The sequence below is a fragment of the Podarcis erhardii genome, assembly GCF_964252035.2.
Source record: "Podarcis erhardii genome assembly, chromosome: 12".
NCBI lineage: Eukaryota > Metazoa > Chordata > Lepidosauria > Squamata > Lacertidae > Podarcis > Podarcis erhardii.
This window is the reverse complement of record NC_138513.1, coordinates 52,031,228-52,053,877: the sequence shown is the minus strand read 5'-3', so window position 1 is coordinate 52,053,877 and position 22,650 is coordinate 52,031,228. Positions and strand designations below refer to the sequence as shown.

General features: G+C 44.3%; 1 protein-coding gene across 5 annotated transcripts in view; it reads left to right on the top strand.

Annotated features, from left to right (window-relative positions):
• The first annotated feature begins 3,271 nt into the window (after nt 1-3,271).
• Nucleotides 3,272-22,650, top strand: part of EZH2 (enhancer of zeste 2 polycomb repressive complex 2 subunit) — a 55,441-nt gene continuing 36,062 nt past the window's right edge. The window contains exons 1-4 of one of the 5 annotated variants that reach the window (XM_081881797.1): nt 3,272-3,348; nt 16,492-16,646; nt 19,904-20,032; nt 20,299-20,415. In XM_081881797.1, coding sequence (XP_081737923.1) covers nt 16,500-16,646; nt 19,904-20,032; nt 20,299-20,415 — 393 coding nt within the window. In that variant the 5' untranslated portion in view covers nt 3,272-3,348; nt 16,492-16,499. Of the gene's footprint in view, nt 3,349-16,491; nt 16,647-19,903; nt 20,033-20,298; nt 20,416-22,650 lie in introns of those variants that run through there. The other 4 variants (XM_081881798.1, XM_081881796.1, XM_081881795.1 and 1 more) reach the window with 4 other exon arrangements.

Below are 22,650 nucleotides of genomic sequence, written 5' to 3'. Positions count from 1 at the left end.
TAGCTTGAAAAAAAAAACATTGCACACACTTCTGTAAACCAAGAAATCTTTAATAAAAATATATTATAAAAAAGGAGATAATTGGGATAAAAGATATCAGAGTTTCCAGGTAAATTTACCAATGAGGGCTTAATTAATTGGTTCCTAGCTTGTTTATAGGGACACGGGTGGTCAATCAGAAGGTCAGCGGTTCGAATCCCCGCAACAGGGTGAGCTCCTGTTGCTCGGTCCCAGCTCTGGCCAACCTAGCAGTTCGAAAGCACCTCAAAGTGCAAGTAGATAAATAGGTACCGCTCTGGCGGGAAGGTAAATGGTGTTTCTGTGATCTGCTCCGGTTTCGCCAGAAGTGGCTTAGTCATGCTGGCCACATGACCCAGAAAAACTGTCTGCGGACAAACATTGGCTCCCTCGGCCAGTAAAGCAAGATCAGCGCCACAACCCCAAAGTCGTTCGCGACTGGACTTAGCTGTCAGGGGTCCTTTACCTTTTTAGTTTGTTTATACAGTCCACAGTGTGGTAAAAAATGTTTCATGCAATCAACAGCCTGAGAACATAAACAGAGTCTATTCTAGTAAGGTATACCAGTCAGTCTGCCATTTACGACTTCAGATGGGAATACATTTAATCTAGCTTTGGTACTAACAAATTCGTAAGATATGAGGGTAAACAGAAAACACGCCCATAGTGAATTCTGGATGCAAATGGTCCTCAGGTTACATATGATCAACAAAGAAGATCGCTGTATGCAATATCTGCCATAGCCTCTGCCTCAAGGATTTAAGGGCTATCTATATCATCTATATCATAACCCAAATGCGATAAAAAGGACGGTGAGAGCACAGTTGAGGAGGCTTTCTGGGCCATACTTTTCGACCAAGGGCTGATAAACCCCTCATTGGATAAATGTCCCAGTAATCCCTTATCCAGGCCGAAACTGACATCTTTAATCAGTTCAGCTGTACCTTGGTTCTTGAACGTAATCCGTTTGACTTCCAAAACATTCGAAAACCAAGGCGCAGCTTCCAATTGGCTGCAGGAGCTTCCTGCACTCAAGTGGAAGCCGCATCGGATGTTCGGCTTCCGAAAAACGTTCAAATACTTACTTCTGGGTTTTCAGCGTTCGGGAGCTAAAATGTACGAGTACCAAGGTGTTTAAGAACCAAGATATGACTGTACAGTGGTACCTTGGTTTTCGAACAGCTTAGATCATAAACAACTTGGAACTCAAACACTGCAAACCCGGAAGTAGGCGTTCCAGTTTGCAAACTTTGCCTCAGAAGCTGAATGTCTGGTGCGGCTCCTGCAGCCAATCGGAAGCCAAGCCTTGGTTTCTGAATATTTCGGAAGTTGAATGGACTTCCGGAACGCATTCTGTTTGAAAACCAAAGTACGACTGTATTTCAAAACAGCCCGCCACACTTGGATGGAAAGAAGTCATTCAGCAGTTTCCAGAAACAGAACTGAATCAGGAACACAATTTGGGACCTGAAATAGGGACCGAAATAACTTTGCCTGGAACCTGTCTAGCTTTGGAAATGAACCACAGCACCAGACATTTGCAGCATTTAGGAGTTGGGAAACAGATTTTGCATTAAAAACTCTCATAGCTGATGGAACATACTGACCTCTATTTTTTTGGGGGGGGGGGGACAGAGCATATTGCAAGTTTGCTCATCTCCACCTTCTGACAGCTAATCTGCCAGTGGAAGCTCCAAGGCTTTGTGCGGTGAAGCAACAACCCTAAGTACCGGAAACATTTAGTCTGCTCTAAATTATGGCTAATACCTATTTAGAAGGGGAATAACTTTCCATGAAGACAGGTGCTAGGAGCACCCTTAGAGGTAACTTCAGGGAGGCTTTGCATGTCATTTGCCTGAGTTCTGTGAAAAAAACCCACTTTCCACAACTGGAAGCAAGTGAGAAAACTAGGCATGTTGCTGGTAATATGTTACTTCTGAATGAGCAGCTCACTATGTATAAAATCATGCATATGTACAAATCTGTTGTCAAAGCAAATGTTCCTGTAAACAGCTTCAAAAGCATCCATATGTACCCCAAACACTTTCTCATAGCTGCTGTCTGGAATAATTCTAGGCACATCTCCCTGGAGCCCCCCCCCCCCTTTGCCCTTATCTCTGGCTTATCTCAGGAAGCTTCAACTATAGGCAGCTACTTCCACCGCCCTCGTTATGACACTCGCTTCTCCCCACGTTCCTGAGGGCTGCCCTCGAATCTTCCTTTATGATTCCTTTTATGATTACCAGTGCCCATGGCCCATGACGGAGTCACTCAAAGCAGAGGGATTCCTGGGATCTGTTAGGTTCCCCTCCCTTGCAATAACTTCGCCCGCGTCCCCTGCTTGCCGAGGAAAGACTTCGCTGGCGGCGTTCATTCGCCTCTGCCCCAATGTTGCGGCGCAACTTCGGCAGGGGTTTTTGTGTCTACACATGGTTTGAATGGATGCAGGAATGGTAAAATGCACAAGTTCAAAAACTTGGGCTTACTTGTGAGGAAGAGAGAGGTGGTTGCACCACGTGCTGCCGTCCTATGCCCGCTTCTTTCCACGGGAGTAATGCCACTGAACTGGGGGGGGGCGCAAGCTCCTCGGGGCAGAGACCCCGGCGGAAGCCCCCCTCAAGGCTCTCGGCCGCTGCCCGGCGCCGCCAGAGAGCGAGCGGACGGACCCCTCCTCCCCCCCCCGCCTACTCTCTGGCGGAGCCGCCGGAGGAGCCGTTGACGGCTGCGCGCCTCCCGACGGAGGAGCGGGGGGGGGCAGAGAGGGGCTCCCGAAAGACACGCGGGCGCGCAGCATGGCGGAGGGGGAGGGGCGGGGAACTCTCCCCTCCCCTCCCCTCCCCCCCCGCGCCGCGCGCGAGAACAAAGAGCTTCTCCCGCCGCCCTTTCCCGCCCGCACGTGGGGGGCCGAGCAGGCCCCTGGCCCCGCCTCCCGCGGCCGCCGGTTGGTGGGTTGTGCGGCGCGCGCGCGGGCGGGCCCGTCCAATCGGGGCGCCGGCAGGCCCTCGCCAAGGAGCGCGCTGCCCATTGGGCCGCCGCCGCCGCCGCCGAGTTTGCCGCCCGCGCTCTTGTCCTGAGCGGGAGGAGGAGGCGGAGGCGGAGGCGGAGGGAGAAGGCGCGCGGAGACGCGGGCGCCCGAGGGAGAGAGCGAGGCCGGCGGCGGCGGCGGCGGCGGGCGCGAGGGTGAGCGGCGGGCGGGCGGGCGCCTGCCTGAGGGGGCGCGGGGGGGGCTGAGGGGCGGGGCCTGCCCTCCGGGAGAGAGCGCCCCTCCCCCTGCAACTGCCACGGGCGGGGGGAGGGTCGGGGCGCCGCCCCTTCTTCGGGGAGCAGCAGGTAGGGAGGGGGCGCCGGGCGTGGGCGGGGGGGGGTCGGGTCCGGAGCCTCCTTCCCTCCCGGGGCGGCAGGGGGGGGGGCCGGGGCCGGGGCGCTTCCTCCCAGCCCGGGCGCCGAGCTGTCCTTTGTTTGAATGGGCGCCGCCTCCGCGCGCCCGAGGAAGCTGCCGAGCGGGAAGCCCGGCTCCGGGCGAGGCGTCCCTGCCGCCGCCGCCGCCGCCGCGCCCTTGCCTGCTCCCTTGGGCGCCGGGGGGTGGGGTGAGGGAGGGGACCCTCCTCGCACCCGGCGGACCCCGGAGCAAGGGGGGCTTCCATGCATTCGCCGTGCGCTGGCTGCTCCTCAGACGTGCTGCCTTTCGGTCTCAAAATGCTAATCGCTATAATCGGGATTTACCTTTTCTGGGGGGAATCCCGTAAGTGCAAACCCCGCCTCTGATTCCCCTCCGTAGCGGCCCCGCACCAGAGCCCCCCAGGACGCTTCCGCCTTTTGAATCGAAGGCGCTTTCCCACTTTACCAGAAGCATGATGGGTGATGCCGGTGGAAGAATTTTGAATAAGTTGTTGCCGCTACTGTTTCCAAAATTGAAAAGCCTTGCGTATCAAAGCAGAATTCCTGTACATGTGTACTTCAAAATAGACATGCATAGGATTGTGCTACAAGTCTTTTGTGTGACTGGTCTTGGTAGAAAAGATTAATATAATGCTTGCTTTAAAGTAATCCACAATTTTGTTAACCCGGAGGATGGATTTAAGCAGATCCAGTCCTGCTGATGGCAGTGATAGTTCTTAATTTTTCTGGCTGGTGTGAAGCCTGAAAATACAGTGTAGCCCATTGTGGGCTTTCACTAGAATTTCCATCAGTGGAAGTCCTGACATTCATCTGATGGCTGCAACTGTGTTTGAAGGTGTCACTTGATTAAACAAACAATGGATGGATTTTATGTCTGCAAATGAATGAGCAACATGGAAAGGAAAACATTTGCTTTTAGATAATGCCTGTATATGTCGCAGTAGGTACCATCTCAGAAGTATTTTAATTAATAAATAACCATGTGTAGAGGGGGGGAGTGATTGTTTTTGTTTGTTACGATGTTAGTATTCTTGTGTTTTTATATTGTAAACCAATCTGTGATCCTCAGATGAAGGGTGATACAGAAATTTAATAAATAAAGCAAAAATTTCTTGCTGTAGGGTAAGGAAGAATTCCTATTCTAAGAAGCTAGCTGCCATCAGCAGTTTTTGTAAGCTTTATATGAAATAGAAATCAGACTGGAGTCCTAGGCATACATTATTTCAGAGCTTTCCAAACTGTGTGTCATGACACACTAGGCTGCAGTGTGTAGGTGTGTTGCGCGAATGCCCCACCCCCTGCTCCTCTCAGGGCTGGAAAGGTGTTAGTTTAACCTGTGGTTTGCTAGTAAAACTGAATTACTGTGAAATGAATTACTGTGAAAGAAATGATGCATGTCCTAAAAGTGTGTCACCAACATGAAAAGTTTGGAAAGCTCTGCATTACTTGCTAAGGAGTAGGCCTAATTGAACTCAGTTACTTCAGAGTTGACAGGTGTATTGTTGTATTATCAGTTTCTTTTAAAAAATGTGCTGCCAAGTTGATCAGGAATAATCAGAAGATTTTTGGTTCGTCAACCAATTAACAAACATTGCAAGCTTTATTAAACTGATATCACTTTCTAGCCCACTTTAATATGTTCCCACAAAGCTTATTCTTGCGCAATATAAAAATAATTTTCTCTCTCTCCCCGGTATGTTTAGTAGGTATAACAATTTGATGCTTTTAAAATGGGTAGGCTAATGAATTGAACAAAATGAGCATGATACTTAAAAGGAAATAGCATGTCCAACTGTCTTTCTTTGTGGTTTTTAAAGATACCACATTGTGAAGATAGACATTACTTTTCTTAGGCAGCAACACTAATTCTGAGAGAAGCCAGCTTAACTGTGTCCTAGTGCCACTGTTACTCATTGTGGAAAAGTCACAAGGAGGATGTTTAGTTTGATGCATGTTTATAGAGTATGCCTAATTGGCTGTGACTTTCTGTCATCTGATATATTTCCAGTATATACTGTTTACTGGCAACATACACACGTTTCACTTGCGCAAATTCAGCTTGGCCAAATATGTAAAAAATCTGCCATTGCCCTCATCTTGGGAGAGCATTCAGAGGTGCAGGTAGAGTACATTTTTTGACAATATGCAATTTTGTTCAGGAAGCTATCCGCCAGCCTTGGGAGCCCAGCGCGACTTCGCCGCGCTCCCAAGGCTGGCGGACAACAGCCTGCAGCCCGAAACCCGGGGAGCGCAGCGGAGCTACTTCCGGTGCTCCTCCAACCTGGAAGTGGGCAGCCACGCAGCACAGCGCCGGTAAGAGCGAGCGGTGGGGGTCACCATGGGCCGGATAAACGAGTCCCGCGGGCCTTAGTTTGGGGGCCCCTTGTAGGCTGCCATCTGTGGCTGATAGACTGCATTTGAATTTGGCAGTCACAAGTTCTGTGAATACATTCGAAAGCCTAAGAGGTAACTGCATTCATTTCACATCACAGTTTCTCATTTAGGAGTTTTTGACAATTATATATTGCTGAGTATTGCGGGGCATGGTAGCACATTCCTAATGTGCACTTGACTAACATCTGTGTTCATAATCCACTAAATATTTTTAAACTTGCTGATGTAATAACAGAGCTTCCTTTTTCTAAATAATCAGCAAGCTATTATTGTAATAAACTGAAAATGTGTACATTGCAGTGCATTTTGGTATGCAAGGGGAGCGAGATCCATAGCACCCAGAAATTGTGTCCTGTTTTCTCTTCCATATTTTCAAATTCTTCTTGGTAGTAACTTCAAGATTAGGATCAGAATCCAGGTAGCAGTACCTGGCCCTCTTGAAGCAGAGCAATAGTTTAGTTAGCTGATCTGACAAAGTGGCAGAGTTCAAAGTTTGACTTGGTTGCTTTTGGATAAAGTGTTTCCGTATGGAATTGGGGGAGAGGAAGGAATACGGACTTAATGGCCAGTGGGGTGTGGAGAGGACAAGATCCAGAAGCTATTAATTTATCACACAGTTTTTGTAAAAATAATATGATCCTGCTTATTCCAAGAGTACGTGTGTAGGTAGTTCTAAAAGTAGTTTTAAGAAGTGTGTTAGTCATATTTTAAATTCCTACAAACCTTGTTTAAAATGAGCCTTTTAAGCGAGTTCCTTTAAAAAAAGAAGTCCCTAGTCTTCTAAATTTCCTTTTCTTTCTCTTTTAACCTCTCTTCTATTTCTTTTTTAAAAATCTCTTACTTTATTCCTTTATTTCCCCCACCCCAATGTTTTTATTGTATTTAGATCAAAGTCATAGTATTGTATTTAGATCAAAGGACAAAAAATGGGAAAAGATATTTGATATTAAGTTCTGTATTTTTCTCTATAAAGCCTAATAAAAGTTATTTATTTTTTAAAAAGGGGGGTTTCTCTTGGAGCATACCTGTGTAGTATTTCAAAACAATTGAGTTCCATTATCAGGATCTAACTTGTGCCTAATAGGAGCAAAATAGAGCTTAAAAAGAAAGGGAGAGAAGTTGTTGGCTTGGCCCTGTTACTAGTTGTTAAGTCTGGCATTTAGATATTGCTGCTGTTAATCAATAGTCTAGACTGCATGGTGTTGCAGTGCGAGCCACATACAGCCTCTGGTGGTCCCATTTGCCGGTTGACTCAGCATACATGTGGTGGCCATTTTTTATTTGTTCTTTTTTCTTAAGAAAAGCAATACAAATGGTTGAATATTTAAGGTGAGCCAGAATGGTTATCAAAATTAGACAATAGTTGTTCTTGCAGTCATGAGATGTGCAGATTTCAACCCAATAAGTATGCAAAGAAACAGTACTCCCAAGTACTGTTATTGAAAGGATAATCTCAAGGGCCAAGAGTCTAAGAAGAGGGCATTGTATTTCTTTGCATATTTATTGGGTTGAAATCTGCACATCTCATGACTGGAAGGCAAGCAAGTGAAATTGTACTAGAAAATGAATAGGAACTTAGCAGAGGGCAATAAAATAAGGTACCTAAGGATCTTGATTTGAGTTCTTCAGTTAACCTACACTGTTGGTTGTCATTTCCAAAAAGACCTATAATTGTAATTTTAATGAAACAGCATTTCATTTTATCTTTGTGTCTGTTTTGGACATTCCTCAATCTGTTCAAAGAAATGAATATGGAAAGTCAATTTTTATCATATTGTGAGGGGACTGTTTATCATATTGTGAGGCAACTCCCCATTTGCATGCTACCAAACACCCATGCAGTGCCAGGAACCCAGAAGTGTAAACCAGAAATGGGGAGCATCCTGGAGAGTCGTTCTGGCTCACAAGGAGACCCTTCCCAGAACCTGAAGAGGACATCCTCTTTGGGCTCTGGAGAGGGTCTCCTCATGAGCCGGAGGGACAGTGGATCTTGTTGAGCAGCTCAGCTGATGCACGGGGAAGAAGATTCCCCATGCATCCGTGGTGCAAGCCCCGCTGCCCCTCCAGGGTGCTCCCAATATACATGATTTTGGTTACATGCGGGGAGGCCTGGAACGTAATCCTCACATATATTGGTAGTTTCCTGTATGTTTCCTTCTCCTTATGAACAATGTTACTAGCTGCCTCCACCACTGTATGTCAATTCCATATATTTATTAAAATAGCTACAGAAACTTGCTTATTTCAGATGCAATTATAATGTCTTCATTATTACAACCCAGGGCATAGACATGTCAGAGACCAGGCTGAGGAGTTCTGCTCTGATGAGGAATGGTGAGAGCCTCTTTCTCCCCCTGCTCCTGACCAGGATCCTGAAGCTGCCCAGGAGCAGTGGAGCAGTATAGATTTAGAAGAGTGGTTTTGCAGAGGAGCATAGTTCTGAAGACAAAAGTTGGGGCGAGCGGGGGGGGGGTGAACAGCAAGGTGAAGAAGAACTGGAAGAGAGAGCTAACAGACTCTCGCTGGAAAGTGTCCAGTCTATCAGTCCAAGGTCACGTAGAGCAGATAAGGTAGCTACAGAAAAAGCACAGAGGTTGCGAGATCAGGTTGCAAGGCACGGAAGTGACTAGGGGGGAAGTTGGTGGAAAACTTAATTGGGAATATCTTCATTCTGAGAATGGCTGCTTTGTTCTTTTGCTGTGATCATTAAATAATCTTTAAATTGTAAGTGACTCATTTCACTTTGTCCTGCTTATCTACGGCCAAAGGTGGGGGAAGGAAGCTGTGTCCCTGAAGCCTGACAGGACATGAAGCAGATCTACTAATTACACAGTCATTAATGTGTGTGGTTTATTTTAATTTGGAATCTAATTAGGAAAGAAGCTATATTCTATGTAACCCCATACTATGAAAAGCCTTCACTTTTATCATCCCTTCCAAAAAGAAGTAGCAGCTTCCTGCTGTATGTTTTCAGTTACTCACCTTCATAGAATCATGGAATTGCACAAATTGGAAGGGACCACAAGGGTCAGCTAGTCGAACCCACTGCAATGCAGGAATCTTTTGCCCACGTGGGGCTCGAACCCACAACCCTGAGATTAAGAATCTCATGCTGTCCTGACTGAGCTATCCCAGTTCTCAATTGTAGGTAAAGAATTATCTTAATATTCTTATAAAAGCCTATTATGTTTAAAATAAATAATTGAGGGGTATCAATTGCTAACATGCAGATCACTTATTTTAAGAATGTTAAGGAAAGGCTCGTGTACTATCAACTATTTATTTATTTATTACATTTCTTCCAAAGACCTCAATGTGGTCTACATGATTCTCCTCCCCATTTCATCCTCACAACAACTTGGTGAAGTAGGTTAGACTAGGAGATGGTGACTGGGCCAATGTCGCCCAGTGAGCTGCAGGGCTGAGTGGGGATTTGAACCCTAGTCTCCCATGTCCTAGTCCAACACACTAACCATTATGCCACACTGGCTCTTACGATGTTATTCTTACTTAGTTGTAATGAATTTAGTTTTGAAAAGAAGGCAAAGGCTATGATCTCTTTGGAGATAGATGGGGTACATGTAAAATACAATGATAATGTGATCTCCAGTTCTATTTATTATTGCATCTCAGGCCATATATATCTTCCAGCATTCCATTGTTTGCTTATTGTATAGGATTTAACTTTACACAGACCTTTCTGTATGTGTACAAAAATAATTTTACAAATGTTAAAGGTAGCCCTGTTCTCCCATAAGAAAAAAAATCCAAAATTCATATTAGCACAGTAACTGTTTATTTGCTCAAAGCATGGGCCAGATAGAGACCTAAAGGAATACCGTGACAGTTCATCTCCTTCCCTGTTAGTTTTGAACATGCATATTGTCAAGAAAAAGCAGTTGCCTTTAAGATCCTTTTGAAAAGAACAAACATAGTATATGCAGAACTTTCAAACACCTATCATACCAACTCCTTACATTAGAAAAAAATTCAAATTACTTCTGGTACCTTTTGTAGTCTACATCTAAAACTGAAAACTTTTACTCTGATGAGGTTTTATTGCTAAAGTTGGTATGTCACTAAAAAGGCACCAACCTTCTCATTGCTGTTGCAGTTGTCACATAGATATATCATTTGCATCTCCTGCCTTGGCCACTGTCTCATCTTTCTTAATCTTTTATCTTTACTTAAACTTTTTTTTAATTGAGGTTGTATGTAAATGAGGTCACCAGGTTCAGATAACATTTTTAGCTAGGTTTTCTTTTTAAATCTTGCACACACCTATAATTATTATAGAAGTTGTTATACAATGATTCCTCTCCACTCATAAATTGGGGCTTGCAGTGTCTGGGCCGAGAAAGGGGTCTTTTTGGGGGGGGAAGGGGGGCAGCTCAATGAAAATGTGAAAAGTGCAGATGCTAAGCATGAGGAGGGATCATTAGGAAGGCGGATGAATATAAATCTGCCAGCAGCACAGTGCCAAATCACAACATCACAATTGTTGGAACAGCTGGGAAGTGGGAAGGAGGCACATAGCATTTTTACTGCAGCCCGTACCTCCTGTATCTGCCACCAGTGCCGGGGCTGTGAGAGACGTATGTAGCAGCCACCCAGGGAGGACATCCTGGCTTGTGTGAGACTGACACCTAGCCTCTTCAACAGCAGAAAATTCAGCTCCAGAAGGAGATTTGGCATCCCATGTGCTGTAATGCTAAGAGAAGAAGAGGAATGGGGACTTCAATGCATTGTTGCTCTGCTGTAGTAACTATTATACCGCCATCTATTTTAATTGTTATTTGAATATATACAGGCATTGCCCCCCACTTACACGGGGTAATGGGCTGTGCCCCCGCATGCATCAGTGAAATTGCATAAAGTGAGGCGCATCCTGCTTTAATAGGGTGTGAATGGAGGACCCCCTGGAAATCTCTGCTTGGTATACGTAGTGTTGGGCCAGAGAATGAGAAACTTCCATTGGATTGTCTGCTGCAAATGTTGCATGTAAGTGCTCTAACTTAGATAGGACAAGTGAAAAATAGGCAAAGCTCTTGGCTTCCTAGAACAGGGGTTTCCAAAGCGTGGTCCACAGACCACCAAAGGTCTGTGAGCTACACTTAGGTGGCATGTGGCCCCAGCTCTGTGGAGCAGGATAGCTGTGCAGGTGAGCAATGGTGTGCTCCATTGTTCTTAGAACGAGCAGAACGTGACCGAGGTGGCGAGGTGCCTTTTGTCTTCCCAGAGGGACAAAGCTGCAAATGGTAGCAATATGGGGGATGGTCCCAACCGGGGAAAGAGGCTGACAAGGCACTTAAGGAGGAAAGTGTCAGTGCATGGGCAGAATGAATGCTGACTCCGACTGAAGACTCAAGCTGACATAGATTACACCAAACATTGAAGAATGTTTAACATCTCCATTGCTTTTAAATTGCCTTTAATTGTATTTGTACTTCTTTTTCTTACCATGCTGAATTCCATATCCTTTTTTTTTAAAAAAAGTTGAGCATTTAGTGCAGCAGATTACAAATGCTAAACAACAGGCAGAAAAACCATTAAGTGGTCTGCCAAGACACTTACCAATTTTCAAGTGGTCTGGTTGAAAGAAAGGAGAACCACTGTACTAGAATGAAATGCTCCTGGTAGTAGTAATTAAAGGGACATGGAGTTGAGGACAGTGACATTTACATTGTGTACCTCGCTGCGTCAGTTTACTTACATTATTGATGCTTGCGTGGCTTCTGGCTAATACGTTCACCATGTTCTATATGCAATACTAATGAAGTTTAAATTCTGCAGAAACGCCCTAAACAACTAGAGCTGCCGTTTAGTTCATTTTCTTCAAACCGCACCCCTCAACATAACCATGAGCTTTATGGTCCTCTTAATAATACTTCGCAAGTTGAGTGTGCTCTCATTTTGCCTGTTGAGATTTTATTTTTATTTTTACAATAATTTTAGACGCACCGAAGGATAGGATGCACCCAGTTTTTAGAGCGGGAATGCAAGAAAAAAAGTATTCTTTAAAGGGAGCACTGAGCAGAGCCTGTATGCATCCCAGGCTCTGCTCAGCGCTGCCTTTCACGAGCCGCGTGGAGTGTGTGTGTGGCGCTTGCAGGCTTTCCCCGGCTCTGGGGGGCTTTTCTGGGAGGTGGGAGAAGGGATAGAGCCATGCGCTCTCTCCCTTCCCCCACTTCCCGCAAAAGCCAGGGATAGCTGCACGAAGCCTCCGCAGGGCAGCGGGATGAAGGCTCTCCGTGCCCTGCGGCGGCTTCTCGCAAAGCTAGAACAGCTAGAGGGAGCGCTGCGCAGTGCTCCCTCTAGCTGTTCTGGCTTCTGGGGTAGCCCACAAAGCCTCCGCAGGGGAGCGGGATGAAGGCTCCCCACTCCCCTGCAGAGGCTTCACGCAACTAAGCTAGAAGCTAGAACAGCCAGCGGGATCGCAGTGCAGCGATCCCGCTCGCTGTCCTGTCTTCTGGCTTAGCTGTGCGCAGCCTCTCCGGGCAAGGGGAGCCTTCATCCCCTGCTCAGGAGAGGCTGCGCACAGCTAAGGCTCCCCCAGGAGCCGCACTCCCTTTAAAGAGCCGTGGAATGTGTGTGCGGCTCTTGGGGGCTTTTCCCCGAGGAGGGAAGAGGGAGGAGAGCCTCCTGCCTGCAGTCACTCCATAAGATGCACACACATTTCCCCTTACTTTTTAGGAGGGAAAAAGTGTGTCTTATAGAGCGAAAAATACGGTATATACCACATTTAAGGTAGACCTCACAAGGCAGTTTACATAAGATTATTTCAATAATAAGCATCATTTTTTAAAAAAACTTGCAATGGAATGGAAAAGGCAAGTTGTTTGTTTTGAAAAAATATGTAACCGCCCCTTCTTATTTGGCTCAGGGTAAGATGGTTCTGCCCTATCCATTCTTAAGGAAATCAGCCCTGAGTGCTCACTGCAAGGACAGATCTTGAAGCTGAGGCTCCAAGACTTTGGCCACCTCATGAGAAGAGAAGACTCCCTGGAAACGACCCTGATGTTGGGAAAGATGGAGGGCACAAGGAGAAGGGGACGACAGAAGACGAGATGGTTGGAAATTGTCCTCGGAGCTACCAACATGAGTTTGACCAAACTGCGAGAGGCAGTGGAAAACAGGAGTGCCTGGCGTGCTCTGGTCCATGGGGTCACAAAGAGTCGGACACGACTAAACAACAAAAAGATGGTTATGCAGACTTCCCTGGGGTAACAGATGATGGGGCACTATGGGAGCTGCATGGCGACAGTTCCTTAGACTTCTTTCTTTCTTTGAGCCAGCGAACTGGAAGGAGACACTGAAGGAAATCAGTGGTCCCTTAGACATTTGAGAACATAGCTGATCCTTGTGCGTATCCTTGGTTTTCAGATACCCTGTTTATAAAATGATACCAATGCCATGGGATGACTTTTTAGGCTTAACATCTGGGTCTGGGAAAACTAAACAAATCACAGTTTGTATATAACAGCCCTGTCTGTCGTCTTGCTATTTTTTGTGTGAAACACAACAGTTTTGTGGAGGAGCAGAACAAAGAAGAGGAAACTTTTTTCCCCTTTGATGCAAGTGATGGGAATACCGTCTCCATTTCAAATCTTATCTGCTCTGCAGATTAGCTCTGCCTGTTTTTCAGTAGAGTATGTTCATATTTACTTTGAGAAGTTGTGAATGTTGTTGCAGCTTTGCAGTCTGTTCTGCAATGTTAACTAATGTTCCGTAAAGGAACTTGTCCTTTTGTTTTTTACAGTGAAGTTATTTCTTCTATAGAAGTAATACAGTACTAGAATTTCTGTGCTCTGAAAATTCATGCAGATGGTGTTTTCTTTCTTAAGCATGCAGTGAAGCTCCCTATGGCACAAAAATGTCTTTACTTGATGAAGTTGCAGGACATGAAATGTATAGGAATTAAATTAGTCAAAAGGGACTGATACAGATAAGATGATTGGAATCTGTGCTGGTAACAGCCCAGGCCTGGACTTGTAGCCTTTTGATTTGGTTTGCATGATGTCTGGGATAGTCGTGGGCTGTGTTTTGTCTTGGTTCAGTGTGAGAATGTTCAAGCCATTTGTTGCTTTTTTAGAGAAGGTCTTTGTAACTGACTTAAGTATTGACTGCTGTATACCAAATACATGCAGATAACAGCTTTGTAATTGTCTAGTTCCTTTTTAAGTTATTGGGGCAGTCAAGAGTTTCTGAATGTAGCATAATTGACTTCCTTCATTTTCGTTTGATATACTTTCTCTTTCTTAAACTTACTCATTTGTATATTTCTGCTCTTTGGGTTTATGTGATAATCGGATTCAGAATTAATTGCTGTTTTGCAGAACAATGCCAATTATTGTGCAATCCAAACCCGAGATCCATTGGAGGGAGTTAGGATACAGCAGAACTGGTTCTGTCCCAGATACCAGGAAGGGACCTTTGGGCCTCCGTGCCTCTCCAGAGGACGGGAGAAACTGGCATCCTCAGGAATAGGCCTTTTTTGTAACAGATTGTGGTGGCTAAACCTGAGGTGTCCTGTGCATTCGTGATGGGGGCCTGGATAAGGAGTGCAGCAGGAAATGGTACACAAATGCTGTTGAGAAGAATAGCACCCTGGGCACCCCCCATTGGGGATTGCATGTTCGAGTGATGTAATAACACTGTGTGCTTGGGAGATCAAGTTTGTTCAGGCATGCCATTCCAGGAGGCACTGAACAAGAAGGCATTCACACCTATCATGTCTTATGAGCCAGTGCACGGCAGTGGTGTTGGCACCCATACAGAAGGGACACACTAATGGAGTGGGGAACACAGGTGGTGGATACTGGGGTTACTTCAAGCATTGTGGTCTTCTCCTTCAGTCTTTTTGTCCAGTTCCTGTTAATCCCATGCTGACCCAGAATGTCTATGACAGTCAGCAGAATGCTGGTGACCCATCTGCACCTGTGAGCATGGTGGTCCGGCAGAGGAAGTGGTGGAGGGTGTGGAAGCCGCCTGCCTGGTCTGCCCATCCATCCATTTCCTCTTTTTCTTTAGAACCCCAACAGTGAAAGTGAGTTTCGTGCATGTCTTCCTGTGTTCCAGGGGTAGCCCCTATGGTCTTCTTTGTTGGGCACAGGGATGGTTCCCTGGACCCGGATTAGTAATGCCCCTTCCTTTGGTCCCCTTGCAGGCATTCTTCCCATTGGCCCAGCAGCCTTTGTGAACATAGTGGCTGGGCTCCCTCCGGCTGCCTGCCTGCCTTCTCTGGCCACCCTCCCATAGCACACACGAATGCTGGTTCTCATACTGACACTGCTCTGGGTAACCACAGATGCCTCCAAAGCAGCTGTGAGGCAGAACCTGAGTGGCCAGTGGTGACTGTGGTAGAGTTGCACAGAGACATTGCGGTGGGGCTCTCCTCGCTGCGGGGGGGGGGGGGTTCTGTGGTAGGGGAAGGTGGTGGTGCCATGTCTGATGCTGCATAGCAACAAGGGTGCCAGAATGCCCCCTGCTGAGCAGGCTGTGGAGCCAGGCAATAGTCCACATTTGCATAAGGCATTTTGTTTGCAGTAAAGGCTTGTTTTTGCATTGGCCCCTGTGAAGTGCCAGGTTTCCTTGGTCTGATGTGGGGATCATTGAGTGCTTGCGCTGCTGGCAGAGCCATGTGCATGAGTTCTGCGTGTGCTGATGGTTGGCCACGTGTGTTTTGAGTGAGGCAAGTGTTCCTTTTAGGTGGTGTGTTTGGATTGGCTGGCAATGGCAGCATTGCTGTGAATGTCATGGGCCTGTGTTTGGGGCTTCTGCTGAGCTCTTAAGTTTTTAGCTGGCTTCAGATTCTTTTTTCTCTGGCAGAGCGCATGAATTTTTTTTAGCAAAGTGGACTGCTCAACTACAAGCTAAATACTAAATACTAAAGGCCCTTGTATGTGTAATTGATATATCTGAATATTTTAAATTTCCTATAATTTAAACTTTAAAAACATTAAGGCTTACTCAGCTCTGCAACCTTGTAAATTTCTGTTGTGCCTTTCTTTCTAACACAAGCTTCCATGGCAGCTATCAACATTTCTTCATCATAGTAAAAGAATTATCTACACAACTTACAAATGATTTCTAATTGGGAGGCCCAGGCTAAGTTATCTTAGCACTGAGATCATCTCATGTTTAAGAGTGAGGATTGATGTTCATTATAACTCTGCTAATAACAGGTTGCTTTTCCCCACTCCTTGTGAGCACTCTGCATTTGTGACTAATGAATTGCTGGAGTTATTTGTCATGACCAGAAACTGCAATCTCTTATCAACACGCAACCCACATTTGTAAGATTTGCAGTGGTGAATCTAAGGAACGGAGCAGAAAACAGCTGCTGCACCCTGAACCTCAACCTAAATGTCAAGGATTATATCTTGATACTTCTGTGGTTTGTGGAACCCATACTATTAGAATGGAGTGGCAGCAAAGCCTAGACTTATTTACTACTAAGGCAGGGTCAATGATAGGACTCTGGAGTATACTATCATTTGAATTTTCCAGCTGAAAAAGTAGCACTGTAATGTTGGAAATGAGTGCTGCAGATGGGCTATAGCCCGTTTCAGATATAGGCTCAGTTGCATGCATAAACAGACCCTTGGTGTTAGAATAGATATCAGCCACTTAGTAGGCCTGACTGTGTTTGATCATATATCTAGGTTCTGTTCCTTGCAGGGATAATCATGGGTCAGACCGGAAAGAAATCTGAGAAAGGACCAATTTGCTGGAGGAAGCGTGTAAAATCAGAATATATGCGACTTAGGCAACTCAAGAGATTCAGACGGGCAGATGAAGTAAAGGTAACTAAGACACCTAATCCCAATAATAAGGTATTAAGCTGACTCTTTTTCAGTATGAATTTGTTTTTATACTGTAGTTTTGTAGTAAAATATTTTGCTTTTGACTTTCACCCTGTATTGGTTCTCATAAAAGGGCAACCATGAGAGCATTCAGCATTAAAATGTGGCTGTCCCTCGTTGAGTTTTAACAATTGCTCATGTGATCTCTTTAGTTCTGATGATACCCTGACTCTGGAATACACTTCTAGGGAGCCTTAACCAGTGCTGACATTACAATTTTTTTAGAACACCAGGTTTAAAAAGTTATTCCCTTGGGCATTTTAAATTGTTGTTATGGCCTCTGTTCTGCCTTTGTATCTCTGTATTGTTTTGTATTTTTATTGTCTCAATCAGGAATTACTGTGAAAATAAGAAATTGGGGGGGGGGGCACATACCAAATGTTATTCTTGCTCAGGGCACAATATTACCAACAATGTACAACAATAAAAATACATTATAATTCTAATGCAACAGAATATCCCTCAAACATTGATAACATTGACAATTTATTATTATTATTATTATTATTATTATTATTATTATTATTATTATTGCATCCCCTTGGCTCCGTGCCCTGTGCAGGGGAGCTGCCTGCACAGCCCTAAATCCAGCACTGCCTAGAATCCATTTAAGCAAAGGGCAGTCTAGATATTTTAAAAATAAGTAAATAAATAGCTGTTTTCCATTCAGTATTGTTGTCCCTTTTAGAAAGATTCATATACTGCATTGGCATTAGAAAAAGTTATACTTATATATGCAGAGTGCATAATATCTTACCCCCCTCAGTACAGAAATGGGATTTTTGCAAGAGAGCAACTATACTCTAAAGAGCCCAATGGGATTTCTGACTTTGAACAGTGGACACCCATGTCATATTGCAAACTACTTTTGAAAGTGTTGTCAATTTCTGAAGGGATCTGCTAAGTGGCACACAGGGCTGCTGTTTGAAAAACACAACCCCCAAGGAAATCTTGGGCTCATTGGCCAGCCCCAAATTATAATTGCCATATAATGCAAGTGGAGTAAACAGAATGAATGGTGTCCTGCAAAATTTAATTTAAAATATTATATTTGTTGAACACAAATTTAAGTACCTTCTAAAGGTGATGCTTTATTAAAACAACTTTCATCTTTTTGAACTGTTTATTCACTTTAATATTATTTGGAAAGAACTGTACTCTGTAACTTTTCAGGACCTCTTTCCCATAGCATCAGTCAGCCCTCCTGTTGCCAGTTGCTCCTAGAAGTCTGGGAACATGGAGTGGCATCTGGTACAGTGTGAGGGCCTGCGGTCAGAAATCAAAGTTGTAGACAGTCCAATGCTCTAGGTGCGAACATGTGGTTCTTTAATCAGTATCTTAAAACAATAACCCTGATGGTAAGCTAATATTACCCATATATTGCAAGGGGTGTGGGCTGCGAGAGATGGTTGCCCAAAGCTGTCTGGAGAGATTCCTAGTTCATAAGTCATGTTCTTAAGTTCTACAACTCCCTTCTCTTGCGGGGGCCCAATTAGTGCCATTGCCTTCCGTTAAGAGTTTGGGTGTAATCCTTGACGCCTCCCTTTCCATGGAGGTGCAGGTTACAGCAACAGCCAAGGCAACATTTTTCCACCTTCGCCGCATCAAGCAGTTGGTCCCGTACCTTTCCCGCCCTGACTTGGCCACAGTGATCCATGTGACGGTCATCTCCAGGCTTGACTACTGTAATTCGCTCTACGCGGGGCTGCCCTTGAAGCTGTCCCAGAAACTCCAGCGGGTGCAGAATGCTGCAGCGAGGCTCCTCACAGGGTCTCTGCCATGGGAGCATATTCACCCAGTGCTTTTCAAGCTGCACTGGCTCCCGGTGGAGTACAGGGTCAGATTTAAGGTGCTGCTTTTGACCTTTAAAGCCCTTCACGGCCTAGGACTCTCGTACCTATGGGACCGCCTCTCCCGGTATGCCCCACGGAGAGCCTCAAGGTCCATAAATAGCAACACCCTAGTGGTCCCAGGCCCTAAGGAAGTTAGATTGGCTTCGACCAGAGCCAGGGCCTTTTCAACTCTGGCTCCGGCCTGGTGGAACGCTCTGCCTCATGAGACCAGGGCCCTGCAGGATCTGATTTCTTTCCGCAGGGCCTGTAAGACAGAGTTGTTCCGCCTGGCCTTTGGCTTGGAGCCAATTTGATTCCCTCCCCCCCCCCCTCTCTCTTTTGTTTTCTTTTCCTTCTCCTCCTGTGACGAGGCTACATTTTAATATTTTAATGTTCCATTATTTTAATGTTGTATTTTATTTTTGTTTTTAAGTTGTAATCATTCTTCTTGTTTTTATTATTGTTTGTAAGCCGCTCTGAGCCCGGCCTTGGCTGGGGAGGGCGGGGTATAAATAAAAAATTATTATTATTATTATTACATTACACTAGTTCGCACCTGGTTTTGCTGTCTATAGCATTGACATAATGAAGTATGGTATTGTATGTGCATAGCTCTTGGTCCATCTTTATATGCTGCTTAGCAAGTCTTGTGATTGTCCATAGTAGAATGCCTAAATTAGTTTACCTCTTATTTTGTCAGATGCAATGAAAATATTCTAGTGGATTATTTTTGAGAAAAGGTGTGTCTGAAAATCAGTACGGGTCAAGAGTTCTTAAGCATCATTGTTTTGAGGACCTTGGGAACTTGCCCAGTGCAAATAGTGCAAACCTCACGGTTCTGCACATCTTGTTTTAAGCTCCTGGAGTCCAGCATTTTGTCATTATTTGCTTTTGAAGAATATATTAGTTGTTTTCTTTCATTTTTTATATTGTCAGAGACCATTTGAAAATATACTGTGGACCACAGTTTAAGCACTCTTAAGGTAGATGATAAAATACCCTTGCCTCCTGAAATATCTGGACAATAATGAAACCTCTAGCAGTTTTGGTCAGATGCATATGGCATAGTCATCAGAAGCCGCTTTATTCTGAGTCTGATCATTGGCCGTGGGTGTCAGGGCTGAACCGGGGGTCTTCTGTGTGCAAAGCATGTGCTCTGCCACTGAACTACAGTGAAGTCAAACTCCAGTATTTCAGATGGGAGACTTTCCCAGTCCTGCTTGACAATGCAGGGGGCTTGAATCTGAGACCTTCTGCACGCAAAGCAGATGTTCTGCTATGGAGCTATATCACTTCCCTGTCTTTCACAGTCAGACGAGCATTGTTTTTAGATACCCAAATAACTTTACAAATGCTTGTGGGTTCTCGGTTCTTAAAACATTATTTTATTTCCAGAGCATGTTTAATTCTAATCGTCAGAAGATCCAGGAAAGAACAGAAATATTAAACCAAGAATGGAAACAACGCCGGATACAACCTGTGCACATCATGACTTCTGTGAGCTCATTGCGTGGGACCAGGGAGGTTGGTTAACATGATGTGTTTGCTTGAAATGTTGTTAGAAAGTACACATTACCTTTACTATGTATGGTGTGCACCATACCTAAGGAATAACCCTATCTGAGTAAAAGCAAACATTTATAAGCACTTTTCAATGTTAGCATTTCTTTTTGAATTAAAACTGTTCACTTTATCCCTTCGAAATGCACACCTTTGTTTGTCAAGTCAGGTTTTTGCTGCTGTTTAAAAACAACGTACTAGTAGTAGTGTAATTGTATCTCTTCTTCCAGTGTTCAGTCACCAGTGACTTAGATTTTCCAAAGCAAGTAATTCCCCTCAAGACTCTGAATGCTGTTGCTTCAGTACCCATAATGTACTCTTGGTCTCCCCTTCAGCAAAACTTTATGGTAAGTGAAATACGGGACTAAACCAACTGAAATGGAAACCAGCAAAAGAGTCTGCTGAATAATAGTTGATGCCGTCTTTCTAGTATAGTGTGACTCTGCAGTGCTACTATGCCCAATAATAGTTTTAATGGTTCAGCAAACCTCATTGTGTGTCAAATTGATTCCTGATAAAATTAATTTTATTATTTGCAAACGCTGGATTTTGCAGAAAGCATCTGAATGCATCTTTTGAGTAAAGTCACATACTCATAATTCTTCTTCATGGATGAATAAATCTGGGCATTTCTGTTTGAGGAAATTTTTACAGAACTTGCACCAAACATTTAAGAAATGTAGGAAGTGTTAGCTACTCACTGATGCTTTATGGTCTTCAGAAGCTGATTCACAAAAGGACTCAATTTTGGACAGATAATTTGGCATCCAATAGACAACTCAGAGTAGCCAGAATAAAGAATTAAAATAGAAGAGTTGCATTGAACTGTGCTTCTCGGCTGATGGTATGGTTCGTAAGGGAAGTGGGAAGGGAAGCAATTTTCCGTGTCTTTCTCGCGGACTCTCCTTCGTTAGAGGTTTTAAAGCAAAGGTTGGATGGCCATCTGTCATGGATACTTTAGTTGAGATTCCTCCATTGCAGGGGGTTGAACTAGAAGACCCCCAGGGTCCCTTCCAGCTCTATAATAGCAGGTCACCTGAAGTCATTGTGATGTCAGGGGATTGACAGATGACTCTTCCCACCAGTTAAAATTAGCCTGCAGAGGGTGAGAGAGGTAAGGATCTGGCCCACCAGCCTGATCCAATTCCCTTTCCCCACACCTTAAGAGGCATTTAAAAAGAATCATTAAGCCTATTTTTATTTGCTTTTATTTTCTGTTCGAAAAATAACACCTCCAACAATAAATAAATAAATAAATAAATCATCCATTAAAACCAGTATTAAACTAAACAGAAAATTTGAAGGGCAGTATGAAATGTGTAAATAAATTGCTGGCGTTACCATGTCAGTTGAGCAGCTTGCAATAGATAAAACTGATTTATAGAATTGCATTGACTGTAGCAGGTATATATTTTGGGTTTTGAAGAAATAGGTAGGCCAAATGCACCCTTTTCTCTACATATACATTGGTACCTCGGTTTAAGAACAGGCCTGTTTATGAACGATTCAGTTTTCAAACTTCGCAAAACCGGAAGTAGTGTCCCAGTTTGCGAACTTTACCTCGGTCTAAGAACAGAATCCGAATGGTGGAAGGGCATCGGTGGCAGGAGGCCTCATCAGGGAAAGTGTTCCTTGGTTTAAGAATGAACTTCTGGAACGAATTAAGTTCGTAAACCGAGGTACCACTGTATAGAGAAAAAATATTTGAAAAAAGGTAGTAGCACAAAAAATAGTATAGTCACAAAATAAATATTTTATGCAACATTTTCAGCAAGGGCATTCCTTAATAGACTTCCGCCTTGTGGGATCTACTTTATTTCTTTTTGCCAGAACATATATAGAGAAAAAAGAAATACATTTAGAATTAAATATTTCTTTGTCCAGGTATTTGTTTTGTGTACAGGAACTAAGCTGAGCTCCGTCATCCCAAGCAAAAATTCACTTCTGGTTACCCCTAGCTAGCAGTATAATTTAGAGCAGGGAGACTTCAGTTGGGAGTCCTTGCTAATCTTTGCAGATTACCTACAGATCTATCAATAAATTCCAATCTACCTTCTGCCCACCCCTCCCTAAATAAATAGGTTTTTAAAAGTATTGTTTAACTATGATTTTATGTATTCATACACGCGTGCGCGCGCACACACACACATTCGATTATAAAATACAATATGCCTTTTATGTCTTAATATGAGTACAGAGCTGTTTAATCTATGCAAATGATTAACTACAGAAGGTCACTCTTCCCTCATAAATGTGCAGGAACATACACAGAAATGCTGTTACATGAGCTTCTGCCTCACATGGTGACTGTATACTGCATATGACTACTGTAATGCACATGACTATGGCATTTGGGGAAAATTTCCACTGAAATGTCTGCTAAAGAAATTGCTATGGCGTATATTCTACAAGATCACTCCTGACTACACCCCTTGCAATGATCTGGATGTCCCTCCTGCACTTTTGTAGGGTCACAAAGTATGAACTGTGCAGTAGTTTAGCTTACAAAACAGTTCATTACAGTGAATGCTCATTGCACAGCAATTTCTACCACAAGCCTAAAGGAGAACGAGAAAAGACCA